Here is a 24,547-nt window from a genome sequence, read left to right as displayed (position 1 = left end):
CGGGAAACTTCGGAAGCTTGCCGGGGAGCGTCTGTCCTCTGCCCCGAGGGGCGCTCCGGTGGAGGGAAGCGTCCCCGTGCGCACCAGCTGGATGGCGCGGACCCTGAGACCCGATGACATCAACCCCCGGACGGGGCTGGTGGTGGCTCTGGTCAGCGTCTTTCTGGTGTTCGGCTTCATGTTCACCGTGTCTGGCATCAAGGGAGAGACCCTGGGAGATATCCCGCTGCTGGCCATCGGGCCGGCCATCTGCCTGCCGGGTATCGCCGCCATTGCCCTCACCAGAAAGACCGACGGCTGCACCAAATGTCCCGAGAACATGCGTCCGTGCTGTAAGGAAGTCAAGGACCGGGATGTCATGGAGCTGCTAAGAACCCCCTCGGACCTGGAGTCTGGCAAGGGAAGTTGTGACGAGCTGGCCAGGAAAGCTTACCGCAAGGACAGGAGAGGGCTGAGGGGAGAGGACACCGTGTTCATCTGCACCACCAGCACCACCGCCGCTGCCACGGCAGAGTGCAAGAGCCTCACCAAAAAGGTGGAGCAGGAGGAGATGCTGAAATACCTGGAGAGCTGTTACCCAGAGATGCCAGAGAATGTGTTCGTGGGAGATGGCTCCACATACAGTGCCTTGGAGAAGAAGAGCTCTTCTCCCAGCAGGGACAGCACTCCTTGCCCTGACATTGAAGACAACATTTTTGTGGCTCCTAAAGACAGTATCATTGTCTGCTCTTACAAGGATAGCAGCCCTTATGACAGGTACTGTTGTTACATAAACCCCACTGGAGTCAACTCAGACCAGGAGACCATTGTGTGAAAGATGCATACTTTATATATATATATGTATACGAAAACTGCAACTTCAACTTCTTGATAGGGGATAATATAGCTGACTGCATGGGACAATCCCGATACTATTTCAATTTAACATGTTATATGACTGATACTCAAACCTCTTGTGCCTGAAGTACACTTTCTGTAAGTAAACAAGCATGTTTAAAGGTTAAAGAACTCAATTTTTCATTTTGGAAAAAAAGAAATTGCATTTTAATTTCATTTTCTCCCTTTTCCTCCCTTTTGTTTTCCTGCTGCCTATCGTACCCAAGCCTGTAGGCACACTGAGGGCAGCAGTGGCTGGCAGCTGAAATCAAGAGCTGAATGAAACTCTGGAGCTGTCTGTAGGAAAGAATGTGGTGCTCTATGGCTGAATAAGTGTTTGAAGTACTGTCACTTCCTTTTGGGAGGGATTGAGAGATGTCAGCATAAACTCCAATAGCTGGCTATGTTAGGGAATGTAGAAGTCATTTTTCTCCCTTCATCCTGGCAGGATTTTATTTTCCTTTGTGTCAAGGAATAGATATCCTAACCCCATGGGCTCTTCTGAAAGACTCCTTGGAACCAGATGGGCTCAAAGAACCAGATTAGGCTTTCAGAGACTAACCCATCATCAATAGCATGAACATAAAGGTGTTAGCTTAATTTTCCACTGGTCTTGAGTTCACTGGAATGTTTCTAACACTTTTGGGTTTTAGAGGCATACTTGACAAGGAGAATGCAACATTAACATGACACAGTTCTTGCAGAGACTAGGAGCAGATGTCAGTGAACTCAGGTCTTTAAAATATGTTTCAGTACCTCAAAAATCGCTTCAGGAATAGACTTCTGTGAGTTATGTTCAGAGTGGGATCTGACTCTTCTGAAAATGCCATTTTCTTGTGCCTTTTCTAAAATGCCAGATGTTTCTGTATGGGGAATGCATGGTGACAGTCCACTCAGGGGTCTCAAAGCCATGCTTTGCTGGGAGAAGGGAACAGAGGACCTGACTGATAGATGTTTTTGTCACAGCTTATGGATACATAGCAAGAAAATGTGAAGTGAGTAATGAGGATTAACCACTCAGATTCAGAGCCTGCAGTTTACATACTGAAATACAAATCCTGGCTATTCTGTCCAACACTATATTGCATGTTCCATGCTGTGCATAAACATCTTACCTGACCTCTACGGTGTAGGTAACAGAGATGTGGTGTAACACAATGGGCATGCTAAGCAGCTACGCTAAGTGTTAAGGACTTAGGGTAATGGTTGCTAAAGCATAGAATAATTTGCTAGCATCTCACAAAGCCCCAGTTCCTCTAAGTAAACTCCCAGAACTCCAAAAAGTTCTTGTGTGATGCAAGTCTTAATAATTGTTCCTACTTAGCTGGTTTTTGTCAACCATAAGTTGTACTGGAGAAATGTACTGAGTTACCAGAGTAGGAAATAAGAAAAAACAGCCTTTCATTTATAGCAACCTGAGATGTTGTGCAGAAAATTGAAAGGAATTTTGTACTCAAATGAGGCTTTCAATGCCCATTGAATTGTTTGGAAAGTGAATGTAAATTTTATACATATATTTGTGTGTATGTATGTGTTTGTTTGTTTGTTTGCTGAGAAACTTGCATCAAATCGTAACAGACAACCAGTCTCTGAAGAGGTCTCCAGAAGGAGGAAAATTTTTTACGTTGCAGAACTTGGTGTCTTTCAGACCAAATAAAATGTTAACACTTTGGCCAGGCTTTGGTGGGGCATCTGGATACTATTAGGATAAATTCTGAAAACACTAGCTAGTTTAAGTCAGGCAAAGACTCTGAATAGGTGGTTACAGGCCGCTCTGCTGCTCAGGCATGCAGCAACAGTACTGTGGTAATAAATTAACACCTGCACTCTGCACAGCACAGGTTTTGTCCAATGAGCAGAGGAATTCTGCAAAAACAGACCCTCTCCCTGACAGGTTCAATTTCCACATAAAAGTACTCAGTTGTTGTCAGCAGCTTGCCTCCTGCTTAGGATTAGTCACTGCAGGACCTTATTCTGCAATGTACAGAGCAAGTCTTTACTGGCACTAGGAAGTTTGATTTCATGACCTCTGAAGCCAACAGCTAAAATACTGCTGATGAACATGATGAGGAGTAGGGTCTTTTGCTTTCTGTTTCTGAGAAAAGCAGGTGAGGGTCTCACTGGGGGTGCTCAGCATCCCTGAAAATCAGACCCACCGTGCGAAAACAGGCTACTGGGTCTTGCCTGCTGCCTTTGACAGGGTTGTGAGTAATCGCTTGCCTTGCATAAGAGAGCAAGGCACCAGCCAGCTGGGAACCTAGATTTGTACAGTTCTGCAAATATATATAGGAAGCAGTCAAGTTTTTCCATTTTGTCTAGGATTAGATGTTCTCTGTCAAAAGTTACATGGATTTTTTCAAGACAAGACAGCAAACTCTAGTGACAAATGGAATAGTAAATATGTAACTTGATATACAGACATGCAGATCTGAGTCATGTGCTTTATTCCATTCTCAGTGTAAAAACAAGAGAATGCTTGTATTAAAGCAAAGTTTAATGGGCGTGAAAACTTCCCATAATACAGAAAGAGGTATAAAAAAATGTGTGTTTAAAATGTGATATTTACAGGCAGTGTCATCCCTCCATGCATTCAGCTGAGGTAAGATTTCATAATAAAATACAACTTTAAGCAATATTTCCAGGCTAATATACCATAATCCACTAAATTTGTTTATTGAATGTGTGAGAATTTGAAATTAGAGAAATAAATTAATACTGCCTCTGAAACTTCTTTCTTTATTTTTCCATTCTCTCCTGCTAGTTTAGCAGAGAATGAAATGGAAATGGATTAACTTGGCCATTTTAAAAGCATGAATTTGTTAATTTGAAAATGAAAGGGCTTTAAATTTTTTGGTTTTTAGGGAGGGTTAAGTGTTATGGTGGCTTGGTTTGGTTTTGTTTGTTTGTTTTTGTTGTTGGAGGGTTTTGTGATTTTGGTTTGGTTTATTTTTAATAAAGTGAACTTTTTACAGTTTTGCCAGTAGAAATCTATTGCATATTTGATCACAGACATCATGACAGCACTATCAAATTTTTTATGCAGATAACATTCCCAGATCAGAGAGCACCTTGGACTTTATTTTCATTCAGCTCATGTGGACGCCAGAACTTGTGGTACCCGTGCTGATCAAGTACCTGAGCAAGCAGGAATAATCACTTTGCTTTTCAGAGGCAGCTTCTAGTCAGAATTTGGCTTCAGGATACCACATCTTGGGGAGTGATTCTAAACTGTAACCAGAGATGAGAGCTTCTTTCTGTTCTTGCTATAAAAAACCGCCAGATCAAAGTCCCACTTCTCTCCTCAATGCTCTCTTCGAAATAACACATGAAGTTGTAGGGGAGCTCTGTTTGGGGGATAAAAGTCTTAGGGGATAAATGCCTTGTGAACCACATATTGCTTGGTCCTAAAGTATGGATGACATGGTGTATAAAGCATTCAAAGGAAAACAGTAATTTGTACACTCAGAGAAGTTTCCTAAGATATATAAACTTTATTTTTGGAATAGCATTTATCATAGTGCTACAGTGTAGTATAACTTCTTTTAAGAGACAATATGATATGCAGATCAACAAAAGGCAATTTTGTGTAGCTTTGTTTAAACTTCTGTTGTCACAAGTAGTATTTTTCCAGTTGTACAAGCTGATCACTGTAAAGTCTTTAACAGACAATTTGAAGTTTTAATCAGCATGCACTTTGTCCTCCTGAGTGCAAAATAATAGCTGGTCCTTTTGGCCTGGAACTGAACAAGCGAGAGGTGAGTGTGCTTAGAGTATGTGTCCCTCAGGACTGGTATTGTATTCTTGATCTGCGTTCTGCAAAAATTCATACGCTTGCAGAGGCAGTTCCTCCCCCTCTGATCCAAACTCTCTGCAGTTGTGCCTCCAGTAACTATTTATTATGCTGTAATTACTGGAGTAACAGCTATTGTGACCCCCTCTCACCATTTCTGCTGCTATAGTCCAGACTTGGCAGACTGAGCTCCTGCTTTTGGCCAGGGTGGTAGAATTTGACCCTACATCATCCATCCAATCTAAGCTGTTATGTTGAGACATTCAATTATATTGTCAGTTCTTGCAGCACAAGCTTGGAATTTTGTGATGGGTTAGAGGTGGGTGACTGTCAGGCCACCGAGCATTTCCAACCTGATTTTCATGTCCATGTAGAGACTAACCTATTTACTTGCAGAGCACAATCAGCACACGGGACCTTGACTCTCAGCATGTTGCCAGTAAAGCCATGGCATAGGAAACTTTTGAGTCCTGAAAGGTTTCTATCTATGCTTCTAATATCAATTGTATTAAAACTTGTGGAGGAGTTTCCTAATATGTAGGCTAGAGGTGCTCTCTTGACACATAGCATGGGGCATCAGCTGCAAAGCAGCTCATGCTGAGCCCGTTTCCATTCTGCAACCAGTCTGAACATGCAATCCCTACTGGGAGAGCTGTCAGCGGGTGTGTTACTTCTCTGGTGGTAGGGGCTCTTTTATGTCTGGAAAACACAGAGAGTGGATTGAGAAGTCACTTTTCATGCACCCTGGCAAGCTTTCATTGGCAAGCATTACCTTTAATTTAGCAGTCCTATCAGTGGTAGAATTTCAGACCTTCTGTACCGTTACCAGATATGGAGATGCAGTTTTCATTAGTTTTTAAATCTTTATGTATTTTGTGTTCAGAACAGTTGCATGGATTAGCCTTGTGTCAGATACACAGAAGTGCTTATGCTTAATGTTTTTGCTTACAAAGTGTACCCTGAATGGGTGTGTGTATATATGCTGTACATTTGTCTGCAAGGGCAGGAAACAGAATGCACAATCATAGCAACATATTAATTTAAGATCTCCTCAGAGGTGTTTTTCCTACACCTTACCCAGCTTTTCTGCCTCAAGCTTGTTGGTGCAATTTAAAATTTCTTCTGTTCTTTAGGAGAAAAAAACTTTTTCTAAGAACAACTCTGTTGTGGCTCTTTAAGAACACATAGTTCTTCCAACAGAGTTAAGACATGCCGGGTCTGTGTTTCAGTATGGCCACCGGGAAATCCTGGTAATTGAAATCAGAATTTTTCCAGTGCTTTGCATTCAGCATTTCCTCAAACCATTCATAAAAGCCCTGAACCTTTAGTCAATTCTGAAAGATTCAGTTCTAGCATTTTTTTCAACCTGAAGTGTCCTTTTCACTCTTTAGGGAGTGAAAAAAGGGTTAACCCCTTTGAAAATCTGGCTCTGTACTCACATATTCTAGTAAGAGTAGAACAGAAGAGGTCATAAAAGCAAAAGAAACCAAAAAGGCATCACACACACAATTTCATTACTTTGTCAGGTTAACTGTGTTAAATTCTGGTCACAAAGGCAGTGTGTTTAGTGCTCTGTTCCATGTGTGCATTGTATCTTAGGTAGCTTACCCAGATGGCTCCTCAGGTAGAGACAGAGAGTGTTTTCCTGCCCGAAGGCATGATACAAGAACTACAGGAAAGAAATTACCCTGTAGTAGGGAGCTGGTTTTAGATCTCACCAAAACACTTATTTTCCCACCATTGTTTTTTAGTATGAAATGCAGCAGTAATCAGCAATTGTGCACAGTCATGAACATAAGGATGCTCCCACATTAGCTTCGTATTTGGCGCTCACTGGTAGGAAATACTTGTTTTGTTGCTGTTGAAATCCAGGGCAGATTTCACGAAGGTGTAACACGAAGCATTTCATGTGGACCTTGAAGGTCAAACTTAGTGCTTTATGAAAACTGTTGAATCCAGTCTTTGGAATTCAGTTCCAAAAAGGATAGCATATGTGTTTAAGACATAGTGCAGTGGAAAGGTGATGTACAAAAAGAAGGTGGGGGAGGTTGTTTTGCTGTGTGAACCAGAGGACTGTGGTTACTGTGCTATGGGACATTAAATAATATCATGTAGACTCATCGGTGTTCTTAGGAAGGTTTCAGTCATTAGGATTGCCACTCAAACAAATTCTAAACACCCACTCTTTCACATTTAAAACTCTGGTCATTTTATGTCTCTACATCAGAAAGTGCATTTAAATTTAAACCAAAATTTACACTGGGAGGAAAGGCAATTTTCCCATATTTTATTTGGAGAGAATATTTTATTGCAAAGCATTTTATCTTTGAATTCCAATTTAGAATTTTTAGAAAAAAGTACAATACAACGTTTTATACTGAAGTAGGGAAGAATTGGGAGAGGAATTAGGAAGACGAAGTGCTCATTAGCTGAAAAGCAGATGGTACTCAGCTGGAGTATAATCAGAACAATCTTGCATAGCCTTGTCTTTTTTACAGGTTTGAAAGGACAGCCCCAGAAAGACACTCTTAAAAAAACCAAAGATTTCTACTTTTGAGGTCAATTCAGATGGAAGGGCTATTAGTAATTTTTAGGGGTCTGAGTGGGTGGAAGAGATGTTCTACAAGCTGGGGAAATATCATACTGATCTGACATAGATCTTAAAGAGATGCTGCATCCTTTGACAGCACAGTCAGGCTTAACACTCATTTTATGCCCCTGCATTGTTTGCAAAGGACACCTGATTTCACTTCACTTTTATTTAAATAAATTAATTTATTTCATTTGACTAATTAGCTGTACAAGGAAGCAGATAACTTTTTTGTTTACAAAAAAAAAGGAGCCTTGGAACCAGAGACCTCCCCCCACACACACCAGTAACAAACTAATTAAAATATGTTTGCTACCTAATCTAGGGGATAAAGAATAATTTTTTGGTGGCAAAACACAGTCTTTTTCCAATGCCCATGGTGTGAATAAAATCTAGGAAGTTTTACACTTGGAAATACATTAATGAATTTTTGGCTTTACTTGTTGTGATTTTTTAAAATATTGTGATTATTCAGTCTGTTCCTCATTATTCAAGTTTAAACAATATAGTGAAGGTTTATCAATCTAATAAAAGACTTTCATAAGTCAGTTTTTGTGTTGTGTGATTTTTTTAATGTTCCTGCCTGCATTCTCACTGCCAGGTAGATAGAACTGCAATAAACAATAATCAGAATGCACAATCTTTCCATAAAATCACCACATCGTGAATAGAGTGTTACTATCCTCTGTATTATCTTGCGTGACTGTAGAAAATGAATGGCCACTGAGTGAAGAAATGAAGTGATCTATAAAGTACATACCACCTTCACTTCTTCCGCTCTGTTATTGCAATTGCTTTCCCATTTTCTGGCAGGGGTATAATCATCAAGAAAAGGAAGAACACATCACATACTTCTAGTATAGAGTACCATTTTAGAAAAGAATGCTTGCTAGAATTAGCTGACTAGCTCCAAATCTGGGATGTGAATCTCTGTGGATTTAAAGCATCTCACAGATGAGCACTGTGCTGGTTATCATACTTCAGCTTTACCAGCTGGTAAATGCTTTCCTGCATCTGAAATATGGCTGTAGTCATTGACTACATCTGTCAAAATGTCTGAAATTAATCTTAAAAAAATCTTGTAAGTTGACTGAGGACACTTCTGTTTTTATCTGTAATGTTCACTACTGTACTTCTATCTTCCAAATTCGGTCATATCATCACAGTCATCAGAAAAACAGACATTAATAAGGACTACTGCTTGAAGTTGCAGGAAACATATGACAGATTCAACGGTCCTGAAAACAATCTAGTTCTCATTCTGGAGATGCTCTGTTTGAGGAGAGGATCAGGAAGTAACAATAAAACTGAGGTAGGCTGACACAAGCACTCTTCAAACTGTACCTCTTTTACAGAAAACCACCAGTCTCTAAGCCTCCTGAAGTCAGCAAGAGTCTCTGCTGTCTTCAGCAGAACTTGAATACTACCCAAGGACTTGTCAGTGGTGGAAGCTGTCAATACAGCAAGCTTTCTATTGGTCCCTCATCGCTCATTTATATTTAGAAGACTTTAAACTCATAAGACATGTGTTTTAAAGTTTTTATTCTACAGACAACATTAAAATAAAGCAGAGGAGTTAAAACTGTAATATACAGACAAAGCATATGTTTTCACATCCACATTTGATACGGATATGCACCTTTTAAATAAAAATGTAAACAAATCCAAACTCATTAAAAGAATAATGTAAACTATTTAATACAACATGAAGCACTATAATACAGCAGAGAGTTTCACAATTTCTAGATAGCATTTGGATAATGGAAATAGTTGTATTAGAGGATATCTCTGGACTACTGATAACTGAAAAGTTTATTCTGCTAAGATTACAAAAACAGTAAATTTACTGTACCTTCTAATATGAAAATTAAAAACAGAGAAAGGAATTTGGAAGCCTATAAAAAATGTGAAACCAATTAAAAATTTTGATTTTAAAAAATTTGGCAGGACTCTATGTTGGGATCTCATGTGCCAAAGTCAGCTGTGTCTGTCTCCCGTGCTGAGATTCTGGTTCCATTCAGAACCATTCTGTATCCAACATGGCAGATACAGAATGTCACACACTTCTTGAGACATAAATTCACTCAGAATTTTCTACGTCTTTTCTATGTATTTTGAAAAAATCTCCCATAATTTGGAAGGATTTAACTTTCTACCTCTGTTAGGCATCCCTGAAAAATCTATCATTACTGCTGCATTTAATTCTCACAGAAGCCAAAGAAAGACTGTAGTGTAACCCTCCTATCACTATCACAATCACACAGCACATACTTGCAATTAAAAGTTGTGGCTATGCTAGCTACATGGGAACATGAACAAGCAGTCAGTTGCTTGTTTAAACTGCACAAATTTATACCAGAAAAATTGCAGCTTCATGCATGTTTTTGTACTTGTACCTAGGATCAGGGACAGACTGGAGGGTAAGGAAGCAGAATAAGCAGGAGTAGGTGGTGCTATGTCACTCAAAGTCCTTCCTTTTCATCTCCTCCCAGTTAGCTTTATCCAGTCTAGTTCACATTATGGTGGAACGGCTGTGACTCTTGATATCCTTTGTCTCTGTTTCACTTATGCTGTTAGATTGTTTGCTAATCAGTTAAACTGGAACTGGCTAAACTCTTCAAAATATATTAGCCCTGAAAGGTAAGTGTTTAAAGAAAGCCAACACCAGCAATGCTCACAGAATCATGCTCATCTAGAGATTACTCCACTTGTAGTGATAGTTCTCTCTTTACAGGAAATGCTGGCTCAGGAATGACCTTTCCTAAACTGTGTTCTAAATTACACAGTGACTCAGAGGGCTGCCTGATTTCACTGACAGACAGCTATCCAGCAACAGTAGGTTCACTGCTACTTTAATCAAAGCAACTCCATAACATCAGCTAATGTTAAGAGTTGTTTTTCAGAGAAATCCCAGAGCGGCCAAAGACAAGAGCAGCTGTAGTGAACTTTATCCTGTTTAGTAACAGCATACAATGTCTTGCACTTCTCTCCCAAGATTTTTATGTCTCTGCAACAAGATGGCAGGTGTCACTAGGAATTGGCTGCATGGAAACAGCAGACTTAATTCTTTTTTCTATGCCCCAGACCATGGAGTTTAAATGAAAGCAGGAGTACGGATTCTTGTTTCAGTTTGTATCCACTATAATTTCTCTGCTTCATCCTCCTCTTTTGATGGATCTTACTTTGTCACACAATACACACCTCATTTTTCACAGCACAAAACCAACCACACCCATAAGGTTTCTGATACCACTAAACAGCAACACTATGCTGTCTCCTTTCCTGTAGGAGCACCTCACAGGCTGGAATGTCCAGCCAGCTGATTTTGAAGTCGTGGTGGCCGCTGGCAGAGGATTTCCCATCAAAACTAAATCAAGAAGTAACATTGGGAGCTACCTTCTGCCCTGGTAGCTGGTGGGGCAGTTCTATGTATTATTCCTTAAGATGAGTTTTTTGCTTTTCTGTATTTTCAGTGCCATTTCTGGGAGAGACACCTGTTAATAAAGCCTGAGCTAATACATTCACAAGGCCAAAGGAGTGTATTATCTCTTTTCTAATTTTCTAATTTAGCAGGATGACCTAACAGACTGAAAGCAGAAGGGATACTGGAGTTAATGAGTGACTAGGAAGCAGGACTTCAGAGAGGATCACCGGGAAGGACAGCTGGTATCGGACTATATGAAGCTCTGTTGGCATCTTGAGGAGTCACAGAAGGGCTGGTGACTGCCTTCTGGGTAACAGAGGCTTTCTTACCTTCAAGCCAGTATGTAACCATATCTCCTTTCCCCTAAGAAAGAATATTAATCATGAGGTTATAACACTATCCATCATTTATGAAATAATTTTCTTACTACAACTCAAAACAAATCCCAAAATGAGAAACATGTGCCTGTCAGCCACTTTACATAGAGGAAAAATGAGGCATAAAACCTTTCCTTAAAAGATAATAGCAGTAGTATCAGTTAAAACAATTCTTTGAAGTCCCTTTCAAAACAGGGTCCACAAGTATGTTAATTCTCTTGTGGAACTCACATGATGATTTGTGATGTCTCTGAAAGACCTTTTTTTGATTTCAGGCAGTTGTGACAGTGAATGTGCCATGCAGGACTTCCAAGCTTGACTAAGTCCTTCATCTCTGACTTACCAGATTTGTCCTGTGAACATAGAACTGGTCCTGTCTTAGAACTTGAACATGCTCTCTTCAGGCACAGGAATTAGTCTAACCAAAGCACTTTGAGATGTAGAGGACTAGAAGATACAGGGGGCTGCATGGGTTAAAATTTAGGGACTCCAGAGTACTTTCACACTCTCCTCTCTGAAAAGCTGAGTATAAATGTTGCATACACACCTTGACTTGTAAATTCCCACGGCATACTAACACAAACTCTCCAATCTGCTCCAACAGCTGGTACGCCCTTGAACTGCACTGTATTTTAAGAGCTGGAAAGAAAGATAAATATCATATTAGCAAGCAATTTATACATCTAAGACAGATCAATCTCCTAAAGTGTGTCAAAAATTTCAAGACTCATTAATGAACTCCCCCTTGGGGTTTTTTTCAGGTCTTTGCTTTCATTCCTTGTTATTTGTTATTTGAAATGTTTGCACACAAGCTCCAGTATCCTGGACTGTTTGTGAGAGCATCTCAGGACAAATATGGAGCTTTCAACAAACACTACTTTCACATTCTGCATCTAAAAATATTTCTGTAACTCTTCACAGTTGTCTGTCTGTGCTACTGATGAGCATCCTTTTCATCTGGTGAAGAAAACCATACACAGTTCTACCTCCTGATAAATAAAGAGCCAGTGCTTTCTTTGCATATATAGTTTTCAGCAAAGTCTAAACATTAAAGATACAGCCATCCTTGCTCTGACTCCAAACCTGTAAATTAAGACAGTTGGAAGAGACAATACTAACATAATTCCACATTTTTTTTAAAAAGGTGATTTTTCCTTAGTTGAGATTTTATCTTCATGTAAACCATGCAAACCTCACCTGTCTTGCTTTGTGAAAATGATGGAGGAAGGACCAAGAAGCAGGACAGCTAGAAGAAATTCTACTTTTGCTGGAAAGCAAAATTTTGCCAAAATTTAAAAAAATTAAAAACCAGGTTTTTTCACCTGTAACATTCTGTGAAACAGAGTCAATCATTATGTTTTTTTGTTTAAAAAACATCCCAGATGATAGTAGGACTGGCTAAGATTGTGTAATTGATTTTTCTTGTAGCAGAAAATGACAGTTTATATGCCCACTTTTATTTGTTTAAATGTTTTTTAGAGTCTCAGAACATTGCCTGTAGATCAGGAGATATATGTGTCAACATACATAGATACATATCTCAGAAATATTCCTTGCAGTAAATACATTATATTTCAACTTGTCATCCTGCTTGACAAGAAGACACTAGCACTCAGATTCCAGGTGATAGCATTTCTAATGCACATTGCTAGTAATTAATCGATTTTAAAGCAATCATCTTAGGTTAAAACATGGTAATGTAATTTGAGGACCTCAGATGTATGTGGCCAGAAAAAGAGGGAGAGAAAATAAAGGCTTGAAAGATAAAATGTTGTCTTCATTCCTAAGTCTATAGTGTTGATGCACCATCTGAGAAAGAGACTGGCATACAGAACAAAAGATAACCTATGAATGATGGAAGCAGATTTTGAATGTATTAGTTTTAAAGGAGTTCAGATAAGTTGATACGAGGAGCATAAAAGGAGTTATCTTGGAGACTGACAGAAAGAAAATGAAGTTATATTTGTTCCACCCAGGTTATCATTTGCTTTGGAAAAATAAAAATGGTGAGAAGGAATGGATGCTGGTGATTCTCAAATCCTTTCAAAACTTTCAAATACATCATTTAGGACCATTCCCCTGCCTTTCTGCCTTGTTTTTAGTGGATCATGATAGATGTTGAAAGCAGCAGTTTTTATCATGAAATTAAACTTGAAGAATCTTGTATGTGGCTAGTTCAAATCCATTTACAATGCATTGTAATGTGAGCCATAAAACTACTACAGCTTCATTTCATGAATGAAAGGAAACAAGATATCAGAGTTCTTTGATGTTGAATCACTCTATCATTTGTTTCTCTCAGTTCTTGTAGGTCAGCTAAAATATTTCAGAATCTGAGGTTCAAATGTTCATATTGGATAAAGATGAAGCTTGCTAAGTAAACTTGGAGCTCTGTTATCTCCTGGGAAGAAGCAGTGAGAATACCTCCACAAAATTTCTGTTTAAACTCTTTGCTAGAGGACACATACATAATCTTCTATACTGGTTAAACACAGACACAGCTCCCATGGTGTTCTACTATTTCTCGTGTTCTCCATCAGAGAAAGTTATCAGCAATAAAAGAGGAGTAATGAAAATATTTTTACCATAAATCCAGATGTGTGTGAGCAACAAATAGAAACAGTGAACATAACCACTTGCCTCTCATTTTATTTTATTCTTACCTTTTTTACTGTAGAGGACTTCAAAGCCACAAAAATCCCTTTCGGAGAATTGAGAAATAAGGGGATCTGATTACAAAAACGGTTGTAGAGAATATCACTCTCATAATTTGTCCCTAGGCAGACTGGACCCAGAAATCAAGAACCTCCTTATATCCTTAAAGGATTTGCAATCATTTGAATAGGTCAGGACTCAAAACTCAGCCTAACATTTTTTAAGAACTAATTCAGGGATGATTAAAACCCCACCTGCAGTTTTTTCCTTATTACCTTCACTGGTAGATTCCATCCTGGAAGCTGTGTTCACAGTATCTCCAAATAAACAGTACCGTGGCATTTTGGTTCCAACAACTCCAGCTACAACTGCCCCTGTTAAGAAATAGAAAACAAGATATTTTGTGTTTATAAATCACATGGTCATACAGCCTTATGGCTGCTTCCTACACTATCTTATATCTAATTTGTTAACCAGATAAAGACTGTCAGTATTGTCTTTACATGGGTTACACATCTGTCTTACAAGTGATTTAAAACATAAAAAATATGATTTCTTGGTAAGTCAGTGTAAGCTGTTTAACTGGGAGATGCTGGACTGCACAGGACATGTCCAACTCTGGCTGTCTATCAAGGAGTTGCAGTCATACATCAGATTAAATCAAGGAGCTGGGGATCTGAGAGTGAAGGCTAGAGCAGAGTGTCAAGAAAAAACTTACTGTTTTGAGAGAACAGCTGATAAGGACAAGTAACAGATACAGAATGGCAGTTCTAACTCACATCAGCAAATGCACTGGAGCTGTGGGATCTTTCCAATGTTGTACTCCAAACTGAGGTACCAATATCCCAGTATCCAGTAATTTACTCTGTTGGGATGACCTCTATGATGTGTTCCATCCCATATCAAAAAATTAACTTTATTTTAAATGGAGAGGAAATCACCACTACAGATGCATTTGTTAAGCCAGAGGAAGACTCATTTGCAGCTTTCTCAACATACCTGAATGTATTCCTGCTCTTATCTTTAGGAGGGTATTGGGCTTGTGTGGGATCTTAAAAGTCTTGCAGACGTCCAGAAGGTCTAAAGCCATGCTTGCAATCTCACCAGCATGAAGGATCCCATTCTCCTTGGGTACTCCCGACACCACCATATCTTAACACAACAGTGCAACTGTGTTAACCTTTGGCATTACACACAGATTTACTAAAGTATGCTGCCTACAATAAAAAAAATTTTAAAGGATAAGAAAAAGAAAGAAGCCCTATTTCTTCATGTCCCAAGGCACAGTTGTGCCTGCTGAGCAAAGAAAGCCAGAAACAAATGAAGGCTAGGGCAACAGCTCATGTGTGGAATTACCTTAATGTCTTAGGGTGACCTTATGATGTGTATCCCATATCACTGCCTATGCCCAAAAATTAATTCCTGTGCCTTTCTATGGCTCTAAACTGAGCCTGAGAGGGGGAAGGAAAAAACTGAGCAAAACTTTTTCAAAGCAGTTTGCAGCTTGTTCAAGGTCACACACAGATAGCAATGGGTGTTCCCCGCTGCGGCAGGGGAGGGAGGAAGCACCCAGCTTGCTGCTCCGATGACAGTTTTTGGCCAGTGGTTCAGCTGGTTTTTTTTCTCCGGAGAGAGACTGAGAGTTAAATTTTTCCTTCCCTGGAATTTCAGATTTTTCCCCTTTTCTACTGGACTGCGTGATTGCTTCAACATCAGAGCACATCGGGAGGACTTTCCACCGGGCACAGAGGGCCTGGCCCTGGGCCAAGCCCCAGCTCCAAGGAGACCAAAGGGAGGACTCTGACGCTTTCCCAGGTTTTTTCTCCACAGTGAGAGATTTTATTATTTAGCATAATTTTCCTTTCCCATGTGTTTGTTAAATAAATAGTTTTTATCTCTTTCACTTTCCTTTGAGGAAAATTTATTTTTCCCGAACCTGGTGGGGGAGGGGTGGTTGTGCCTTCTCTCAGAGGATATTTCTAAATTTGGCCAAACCGGTACACTTACATCTGAAAAATCTTGTATTTCCTTCTTACTTCTACATAAGATTTATTCCCTCCAACCCTTTCTTTCTCCATCCTCCCCTCCACTGAGAATTCTTAAAGTGGGACAGGCAGTGCAAATGTGGCTGTTCAGTACCTTTTGTCATTGGGCAGATATAATAAAAAAAGGCAATGACTCCAACTAGGCATTGTCCTATGCTTCCTGCACTATGCTTTAAACACTGATGATGGGTTCTGGGGGTCCAAGGGTGCTGACCTGGAGAACCATGACTGTGAGAATGATAAACCTTGAATTTACGTGAGACCTGCTGCTGTAGTTCAATCCCTGTAAATCTATGGCACCTGAGGGGATTCATCCCATAGTACTCAAAGAACTGGTGAAGTCATTGCAAGACCTCTGAAAATGCTTTTTGAATGGTCATAGAAATCTGGAGAAGTTCCGGTCTATGGGAAGCTGGCAAATATTGTCCAAATTTTCAAGAATGGCAAGAGGGACAACCCTGCACACTACAGGCCTGTCGGTCTCACTTCAGTGCCCAGTAGAATTATGGAAAAGATTTTTCTGGGAGGTAATGAAAAATACCTGAAGGACAATATGGTAAATGGTCACAGCCAGAATGGCTTCATGAATGAAAAGTCCTGATTGTCAAATCTGATTTCCTTTTATGACAGGATAACCCACCCAGCTAATTAAGGGAAGTCAGCTGATGTAATCTTTTTGGATTTCAGTAAAGCTTTCAATACTGGCCCACCCAGGATTCTTCTGGACAAACTGTCCAGCACACGGCTGGATAAATGCATCACATGTGGGTGAGCAACTGGCTCACAGGTTGGGCACAAAGGGTTACAGTGAATGGGGTGACACCAGACTGGTGACCTGTCACTAGGGGCATTCCACAGGGCTCCATCCTCAGCCCTGAGCTCTTCAGCATCTTCATAAATGGCTTGGACACAGGACTGGAAGGGATACTAAGCAAGTCTGCCAATGCTACTAAATTGCCTCACAAGCAGAGAGGCCCTGCTAAGAGACCTTGGTAAATTAGAGGGTTGGGCAATCACCAACTTCATGATGTTTAAGAAAAGGAAGTGTTAGATTCTGCTCCTGGCATGGGGCAACCCAGGATGTACAGACAGACTGGGGAATGAAATGCTGGAAAACAGCACAGTGGGAAGGGGGTCTGGGGGTCCTGGTTGATGGCAAGTTGAACATGAGTGAGCAGTGCCCTGGCAGCCAGGAGAGCCACCCGTGTCCTGGGGTGCATCAGGCACAGCATCACCAGCCGGGCAAGGGAGGGGATTGTCCCGCTCTGCTCTGCACTGGGGCGGCCTCACCTCGAGTGCTGGGGGCAGGTCTGGGTGCCACGACACAGAAAAGCCACTGAGCTGTTAGGGAGTGTCCAAAGGAGGGCACGAGGATGGTGAAGGGCCTTGAGGGGAAGCCGTGTGAGGAGTGGCTGAGGTCACTTGGTCTGTTCAGCCTGGAGAAGAGGAGACTGAGGGGAGACCTCACGAAAAGGTTCTTCACTCAGAGGGTGGTTGGGCACTGGAACAGCTCCCCAGGGAAGTGGTCACAGCACCAGCCTGACAGAGTTCAGGAAGTGTTTGGACAATGCTCTCAGGCACATGGTGTGACTCTTGGGGATGTCCTGTGCAGAGCCAGGAGTTGGACTCGATGATCCTTGTTGATCCCTTCCAACTCAGGATATTCTGTGATTCTTTGACTCTATTGCTGTGTAGGGCAAGAAACAGGTCTTTTAGGGGTGCATTTGTTCAGGACTTTTATGCTCAGGAATTTGTTCAACAGTTCCACAGAGAAAAAATAGTGGGGCTTTTCTTCCACATCTCTTATAGGACATCTGTCTCATCCAAAAGCCCTGTTAGATTACCTTAGGTTTTATGGAAGTCAATTTTAATGGTAATCAATCCCCAGCAGATTCCCATGGTAGCAAATATAAAACCATTTTCCTATAAACTCAAAGAGAAGAGGCACTCAAGCCCCTACAGTGTATTAGGAGAAAGAAGATTGTTATGGCCTTTGCAAAAAAAGACAGATTATAAAACTTAGGGTATGGCATCTATGATCCCATGTAAAAAGTAAATTTTTTAGTTGTGTTTGTGTGATACAGAAGTTGACAACTGGGATTAATCTGCAGCCAAGACTTAAAGTCAGACCTTACTAGTCATAGGAACCAAACAAAAAGCAGTGGTATTTTACTCAATTAATTTGTCCCATTTACAACACTCATCAATCATACAAATGATTAAAGGTATGCAGGAAAATGTTCCTGGAGTTTGCTAGGGCTCTGGTAGGACTCATCTCCTAATTGTTTTATGTGGCCTTGCCAGTGGTAAGAAGCTTTCCAAATCTCCTTCAGCTATTCTTCCTTATCATCAGAGTCACTATCCTGATGCCCCAGGCCCCATCACTGCCCACAGCTTAAGGAACTTACAGGCATCTCCTATTGTCTCCACCTTATAGACATCATAGTTATCTATGATCTCATCAAAAGTGGTATAAAGCTTGTTCAAGAGATCTACCACTTGGTATGGTGTGCTGGTGCTGGACAGCTCAGTGAAGCCAACAATGTCACTGTTAAAACACAACAGAAAGAGCATATTCATCCACTGTCATAATCATTGCTGATTACTAATCTTAAGCACACAGTAAAAACTTCTCAATGCAATTACATCAACCTTCTCTTTTCAATAATTCTTTCACTAAGATTCTTGTAGGATAGTTTTGTCTTCATTTATTTAAATTGACAAAAGACTTCTTCCATTTAAAAGGACAGATTGACCTGAGTCTTTTTGCTTACCAATGCAGTAAAGCATTTTTACAGGTAGAGTTTAATCTGTAACAGACTAAGCAGTCTTCTATTTTGGGTCATGTTTTGGTTTTTCAAATGAAAAAAGGTAACTTGATATCTGTTCATTTATGACAAGTGAAGGCATGCCATTTATATGTTTCTTCCTGCACACATAAAAAAATTAGGACTGTAAATCCATGTGGACTCTAAGGACAGAAAAATTTTCATTACACAGGCTAAATAGTGGATTTTTCACTTAGACCTATCTTATGAAACATACATTCATGCATGTGTAACACATGCAAAGGGATGTGCTGCTGTTTGTTAGAGCTCCAGAGTAATGCCATTTTTTATTTAAGTAATTATAATGAAAAATAGGGAGGTGTGAGAATTTTGAAAGACACTCTTTTGCAGAGCCACCTGTTGTAAGTTTAGATAGAAATTCTGTACTTGGTTAGGAGCTTCACCTCCATTAAAAGCCTAGAAGTTTCTTCTGTAGGAGACAGTTCTAGTCCTATCTTTCATTTTTATTTACCTGAAGAAGATGGTGGCACTTGAATAACTTTGAGCTTGTGCATGTTTTCCCTGCCTGAGATCATCTGCTACTTGTTTCGGCAACATACCTGTTGTAGAAAGTAGAGCATTATTAATCTTTTTATGTGGATTAAAGAACACATTAAATATAATATGTTTGTTTAAAGGCACAAAAATACGTTCATAAATGCAAAATATTATGAAGGTGAAAACACACTTTGGCATCAAAATCTGCTCTGCTGTAATGTGAGAATTCACAATAAATCTCACTGATAACACATCCAGATTTTTCACATGGCCCATAACTCTTAGTTCAAACAAATCAATATCTATACATTCCAAGAAGGAGTAAGGTTAGATTCTAATAGTGTGAGCTGGGCTTTTACTAATTCTTCCTTTGTCAGCTCTTTGCTAGTGCTTTCTACTTGTGTTAGGTTTGTTTACTATCTCCTCTCTGGTTTTTTTAAATCACCTTTGTTCCCCCTATCTTGCACTTTCACTTCCCTTTTTTTCCCTCTCTTATATGCTATTCCCATCCCTTTATGCCTTTTTTCTTACAGAATTCTGGAACATACACTGCCTTTAAAAGTAACCAACTAAAATTCCATAACATTTATAACTATGCAAAAGGCCTGCCACATGGATTCAAAGTCTGAGCACTATGGATTTTGGGGTCATAGCTCTCAGATGAGTGTACTAATTTCTAAGGGGGAAATATAGAACGTAGCTATCTTTCCATCTTTGCAAGAAACAAGTGCACTCATTCTTTGCTAGCTAAATGTTACCTATCAAATAATCACTTATCAAAGGGTTCTTGTTTGTATTTAGACAGCTGAAATAAAATTATTATTGAGAAGAATATCCACTATTTTTCTCTTTATAACTTACTATACAACAGACGATCAGTCTTCTGTTTTTCATGCATTAAATCCTGTGTTCTCTCAGAAACCAGTATCTCCAGATGTTTGTTATATTTCTCCATCTAAATAACAGAATTTTCTAAAATCATCTTTTTACTGAAACAGATGCTTAGCTGGATAAGGTGTAAGAATTTGAATGATTCTGTTTTGAAAACATTCAGATATAAAAAAGGGCATAGGTCTAAAACACCTAACACTTTTTTACCCAATCCAAAGATCAGATTTCTCCTTAGGTAAATTTATAAATCTAGATTTGAGGTTGTTGCTTACATGTAAAATGGTAGAAGGCAATTTCAGGCTTTTCAAATTTCATGCAAACTTTAGGGGCCAAATCCAATGCAGAGAGCAAGCTACAGACATGGATCAAAATCTTACCAAAACAAAAGGTATCTAAGTCTCAATCTTTTAGCAAAAGTTCACAATGCTCTTTCATAAACTATCTTGCTGTGCTGGTCAATGCTTTACTTTTTGCATCCCTTCTCTGTGTGAGGCAATAGTGTGTGGAGGCAGGAATCTTGTTTCTCTGATGATGGGCTTGAGATACTCTGCTCAAAATTATTTGTAAACATGGTATTTGTAGCATGCAGGTATTCTATATCCATGGTGCTGTTAAGACCACTGAGCCACAGGAAAGGGGGAATATAGTTTGCAAACAACATTTGATTGACAAAAAAAAAAAAAAGTTCAACCCCAAAGAAGTTGAAACAGTTAAAAAATTGAATGAGAAGGAAAGCTGGGTTTCAAGCAGAGCTGCAGCTACAATCAGCCCCAACAAAGCAGAACAAATAACTGTGGATTTTCTGACCAAACAAGGGGCATAAGATCAAAAAACCCTCTGCAGGATGGAGGTGAAAGTTATTGAGAGTGAGCAGATTGAATTGGATTAAAAAGCTAAATTTACCAGAGTCATCATCATGTCAACAGGGCTAACGGGATTCATCTTGTACAACATTTTCTTGACTTGTTCAAATGTAGGCCTTTGGGATGGATTGTTTTTTCTGCACCTTTCCAAGCACAAACATTATTTTAAGTTAACACTGCTGTTTTCTTGGTGCCAGCTGGCTGTGTGAAGCTCTCTCTGCAGCTGTACTGAAGTCTCTGGAGTTATACAGGCTTTTGCTGAATGAAGGATATTAGTTCATGAAAATGCTGCTGTGGGAAATCATAGTAAGATATACACGTTCCTTCTGCTGAACACTGCTTAAGCTCTTGTCTTGTGCTGTAAAACAGTGTTACACTGTTGGAGTCACATACTGTTTTCAGAGGACTTGTCTTTACACAAATTCCCAAAAGATTAAGAGCTGAAGTACCCCTTAGGAACGTTAACTTCTGATTAAAATCCAGTGCTACTAATGAGAAGTTTTTTACATTTATGTTATTACAAACCAGCAAAGCTGAATTATATTGCACTGAAACTGAAATAAGGATGACCCAATCTTTTTCTGATTTAATTAAACTGGGAGGGGGTGTACTTTATTGAGGCTACTAAGACAAAGACTTTTGCATAAGAATCAAACCAAACTCATAATTTGCCTGAGACAGACTTCGTTATTTGAAAGCCCTCTGTCAGTAAGCTAGATATTACTAACATAAAATATGTATGAAATTCAACACTCTATAATAAAATGAAATTGCACAAAAATCAATGATTGAATATTAAAAACATAATGTATTACACGGGCAACTTGAGGGGACAATTGAATCTTTCATTGTCACAATGACATGTTTTTATTACAGATATTAAATAATTTCATTTTGCATTGTTTGAGGTACTTGTACCTCTTGATTTCTGGGTTATTTATATTTATCAAAGGTAACATTGCCATAAAACTGTTATGACATGTTGTAAATTCACTTCAATAAAGGACTTTTGTACACAATATTGTATTTTACTCACCTCTATATAATCTGTGGGACATGGGCAAGAATTCTCAGTCTTTCCTGAAACTAATTCTGCCAAAGGTGGGCACCAAGAATATTCAGCTGAATGCATGACATCTTTCTAGAGAAAAAGGGATTAAACAATGTTGAAACAAGTGTTATGGTTCTCATCCCAGTCACTGAAAATATATTACTATTATCATTATCACTTTTATAATATCTTCCCTATCACTTCTAAGTCAGCTTTTTTTATATAAGAGCACTAGGAAAAAAAAGGATAAAAAAACATATAACCCAGTCAAAACTGGGTCACCTTGTCTAAAAGATTTTTAATGGCTGACAGGCTTTAATCTCAGTGTTTATATGACATAAACAACATTTGAAACAAAAAACCTGGCAAGATATTGGGAAACCTTTAAGAAACCAAAAGGACTACATTAGTCTATTATCACAAACTATCAGAACTGGAAAAATAGCAGTTTCAAGTCTTCATTGTTACAATTTTTCTTAAGCAAATTATTTCAGAGAACACGGTTACATATCCAGACCATCTGTTTTCAATTTCAAGGTGCATTCTTGTGTATGCCATTTAGCACTGATCAAAAGACACATGCAAAATGGACATTTTCCTTATGGAGAGCAGTTAATTTGCTTTTCTAGGTAATTCTTATTACTGCAAGATTCCACTAAAAGGGCATGTAAATGGCAGGGAAAGGAAGAAGCAGGAGCAAGAGGAAGATGCTAATATATACATTCTCCCTGCATCCACCTAGCCATTAAACCTCACAAAACTAATCAAAAGGCAGTTTTAGAGCTACATTTTTTTATCATATGCTCTTCTTCAAAGCTCTGAAAGGGAAAACTGGTAGATTTATGAGGAAACCCTGATTGCATGTTCCATGGGAACTGAACTGGCATCCAGAAAATCATGAGGAAAATGCATGCTCAAAAAGTAACTCAAAGGTGCAGTAACTCAAAGTTTGGTTTGTGTCTTCAGCAGAAACAGAATCAAAGTTGTCATGCAAATTCCAAAGATAATTTGTCTTTACTTACTGCCATAGGGTCACTTCTTGTGGCAATTTCTAGTAAAATGATGGCATAACTGCAGAATAAAAATTAAGCAAAATCTTAATGCAATAACAGTTAATTGAGTCAGTGATTTCTTCTTTTCATGATTTCTTATTCTTCCCCATTCTATGTCTGAAATCCCAGTATCCCAATAGGAAGGATGGCAATGGTGCTGCTACTTATTACAACTTTGTGATTTCAAAGATCTGTTACTGAAAGTTTCATAGCATCCCTCTCTCATGGTTATCAGTCCTAGAGATGTTTGAGGTTGATGCAAAGCAATTTTCTCTGTAAGAATTAATGGAATCCAGAGGTGATATGTACAGGTTTATATACATAATTCCTACCAGTTAAACATAGAGGTCTGATTTTTGCTCCAGTCAAGGGGCAGGAGCAGGTTCATCAGAATCACCAGTTGGAGGAGTGGCTTCTTCTCAGCCACTGAAAAGATCACTGTTCTAGAAAATGCCCATGAAGTCTATGATGACACAGTGTGTCCAGAGGACATATTTTATAGTAAGCATTTCTGCTTGTTCCTTCTGAATTATATTTTCATTATCATTATCTTCCTCAGTTGAACTAAGGTCAAATACATTCACCAAGGATGAAGAATGGAAAAAGACAGTAAAAACAGAGTTTAGTCTTTTTACTGAACTCACTGGAGATCTTTTAGAACAGTGATCTCTTAAAAGCAAGCACCTCCTCCAGCCAACAGGCTGGAAAAAGATGCTTTTACCTCTTTATAAAGTGAAACAGTGTAATAATTTACCCTGCATGCCTCTAAGCTTGGTAACATTTACTTTTTGGAGAATATTGGTTTTCAATCTGTTGTGTTGCTAATGGTTGCATTGCTCTGTAAGACATTCTATTGGTAGCAGGATATGTTCATTGGTCTTTCACCCCACTTGTGGACCACGATTCGAAAATAAAATAATGCATATAAAACATGACGAATAATTCAGAAATTAATCTGATGAGGTTTTTATATTAATTTTGTGGTGATTGGTGGAAGAAAGAAAAATCAATCCTCGGGAGGCCACAAAGCTGAAACAGATTTTCAAGGACAATAATTAGATGATGGTAACTCTGACAAAGTCATATTGATTTAATTCATCTTCAGCAGCACTGCCCAATAAAATTCACTATCCATTGTGGATAGTGAAATTCATATGACGATTACAAATCAAGAAGAATCTATGTAAGAGAAACTGTGACTGGAAACAGCCTCTTCAGCTAAAAACAGGAGCTACATTCATGCTCCCTCCTATTCTCATTTCCATTTTAGCTTTCCCATCTGACCAACACTTTCCCTAGAGAACTTTAAAAGCAAGTGATTCATCTGTAAGAGCCCACTAAATTACAAGTCCCACTCCTGCAGTTTCTACTCATTTTTTATTTGGGCCTTACCTTCAGGAATATTAATGGAATTTTTGCACAGATGAAAACTGAGGATTTCAAGACTGGATCAATGCTGCCTGGCCAGTGGGGCCAAATACAGCTATCAGGAAGGCTTATCTCCTGCTCAAAATGTGTTAAAATGCAAATTCTAAAGAAAGCCCAGATAAGAAGACAACCCTTTCAATAGTACAGGACACTTCTCTATCTTCCCTGACTGCATGTTG

At 39.2% G+C, this 24,547-nt stretch overlaps 2 protein-coding genes across 2 annotated transcripts in view; one reads left to right on the top strand and one right to left on the bottom strand.

Moving 5' to 3' along the window:
• The first annotated feature begins 6 nt into the window (after window positions 1-6).
• TMEM215 (transmembrane protein 215) lies at window positions 7-7,804 on the top strand. Its single transcript, XM_008629169.2, has 2 exons — window positions 7-975; window positions 3,920-7,804. The coding sequence occupies exon 1, from the start codon at window positions 92-94 to the stop codon at window positions 812-814; it is 723 nt and encodes a 240-aa protein (XP_008627391.1). The 5' UTR covers window positions 7-91; the 3' UTR covers window positions 815-975; window positions 3,920-7,804.
• Window positions 7,805-8,781: 977 nt separating this feature from the next.
• LOC103611656 (atrial natriuretic peptide receptor 1) overlaps window positions 8,782-24,547 on the bottom strand; it is a gene marked incomplete at its 5' end in the record, with an annotated part of 37,237 nt that continues 21,471 nt past the window's right edge. Inside the window, 10 exons of the mRNA XM_017728282.1 lie at window positions 8,782-11,043; window positions 11,605-11,696; window positions 13,988-14,086; window positions 14,712-14,864; window positions 18,166-18,305; window positions 19,058-19,145; window positions 19,945-20,038; window positions 20,878-20,980; window positions 21,845-21,959; window positions 22,907-22,959. Coding sequence (XP_017583771.1) covers window positions 10,894-11,043; window positions 11,605-11,696; window positions 13,988-14,086; window positions 14,712-14,864; window positions 18,166-18,305; window positions 19,058-19,145; window positions 19,945-20,038; window positions 20,878-20,980; window positions 21,845-21,959; window positions 22,907-22,959 — 1,087 coding nt within the window. The remainder of the gene's footprint in view (window positions 11,044-11,604; window positions 11,697-13,987; window positions 14,087-14,711; window positions 14,865-18,165; window positions 18,306-19,057; window positions 19,146-19,944; window positions 20,039-20,877; window positions 20,981-21,844; window positions 21,960-22,906; window positions 22,960-24,547) is intronic.

Source organism: Corvus brachyrhynchos, unplaced genomic scaffold (assembly GCF_000691975.1).
Source record: "Corvus brachyrhynchos isolate BGI_N302 unplaced genomic scaffold, ASM69197v1 scaffold90, whole genome shotgun sequence".
NCBI classification, from domain to species: domain Eukaryota; kingdom Metazoa; phylum Chordata; class Aves; order Passeriformes; family Corvidae; genus Corvus; species Corvus brachyrhynchos.
Note: the sequence above shows the minus strand (reverse complement) of the source record. Positions and strands in the feature narration are given on the sequence as shown.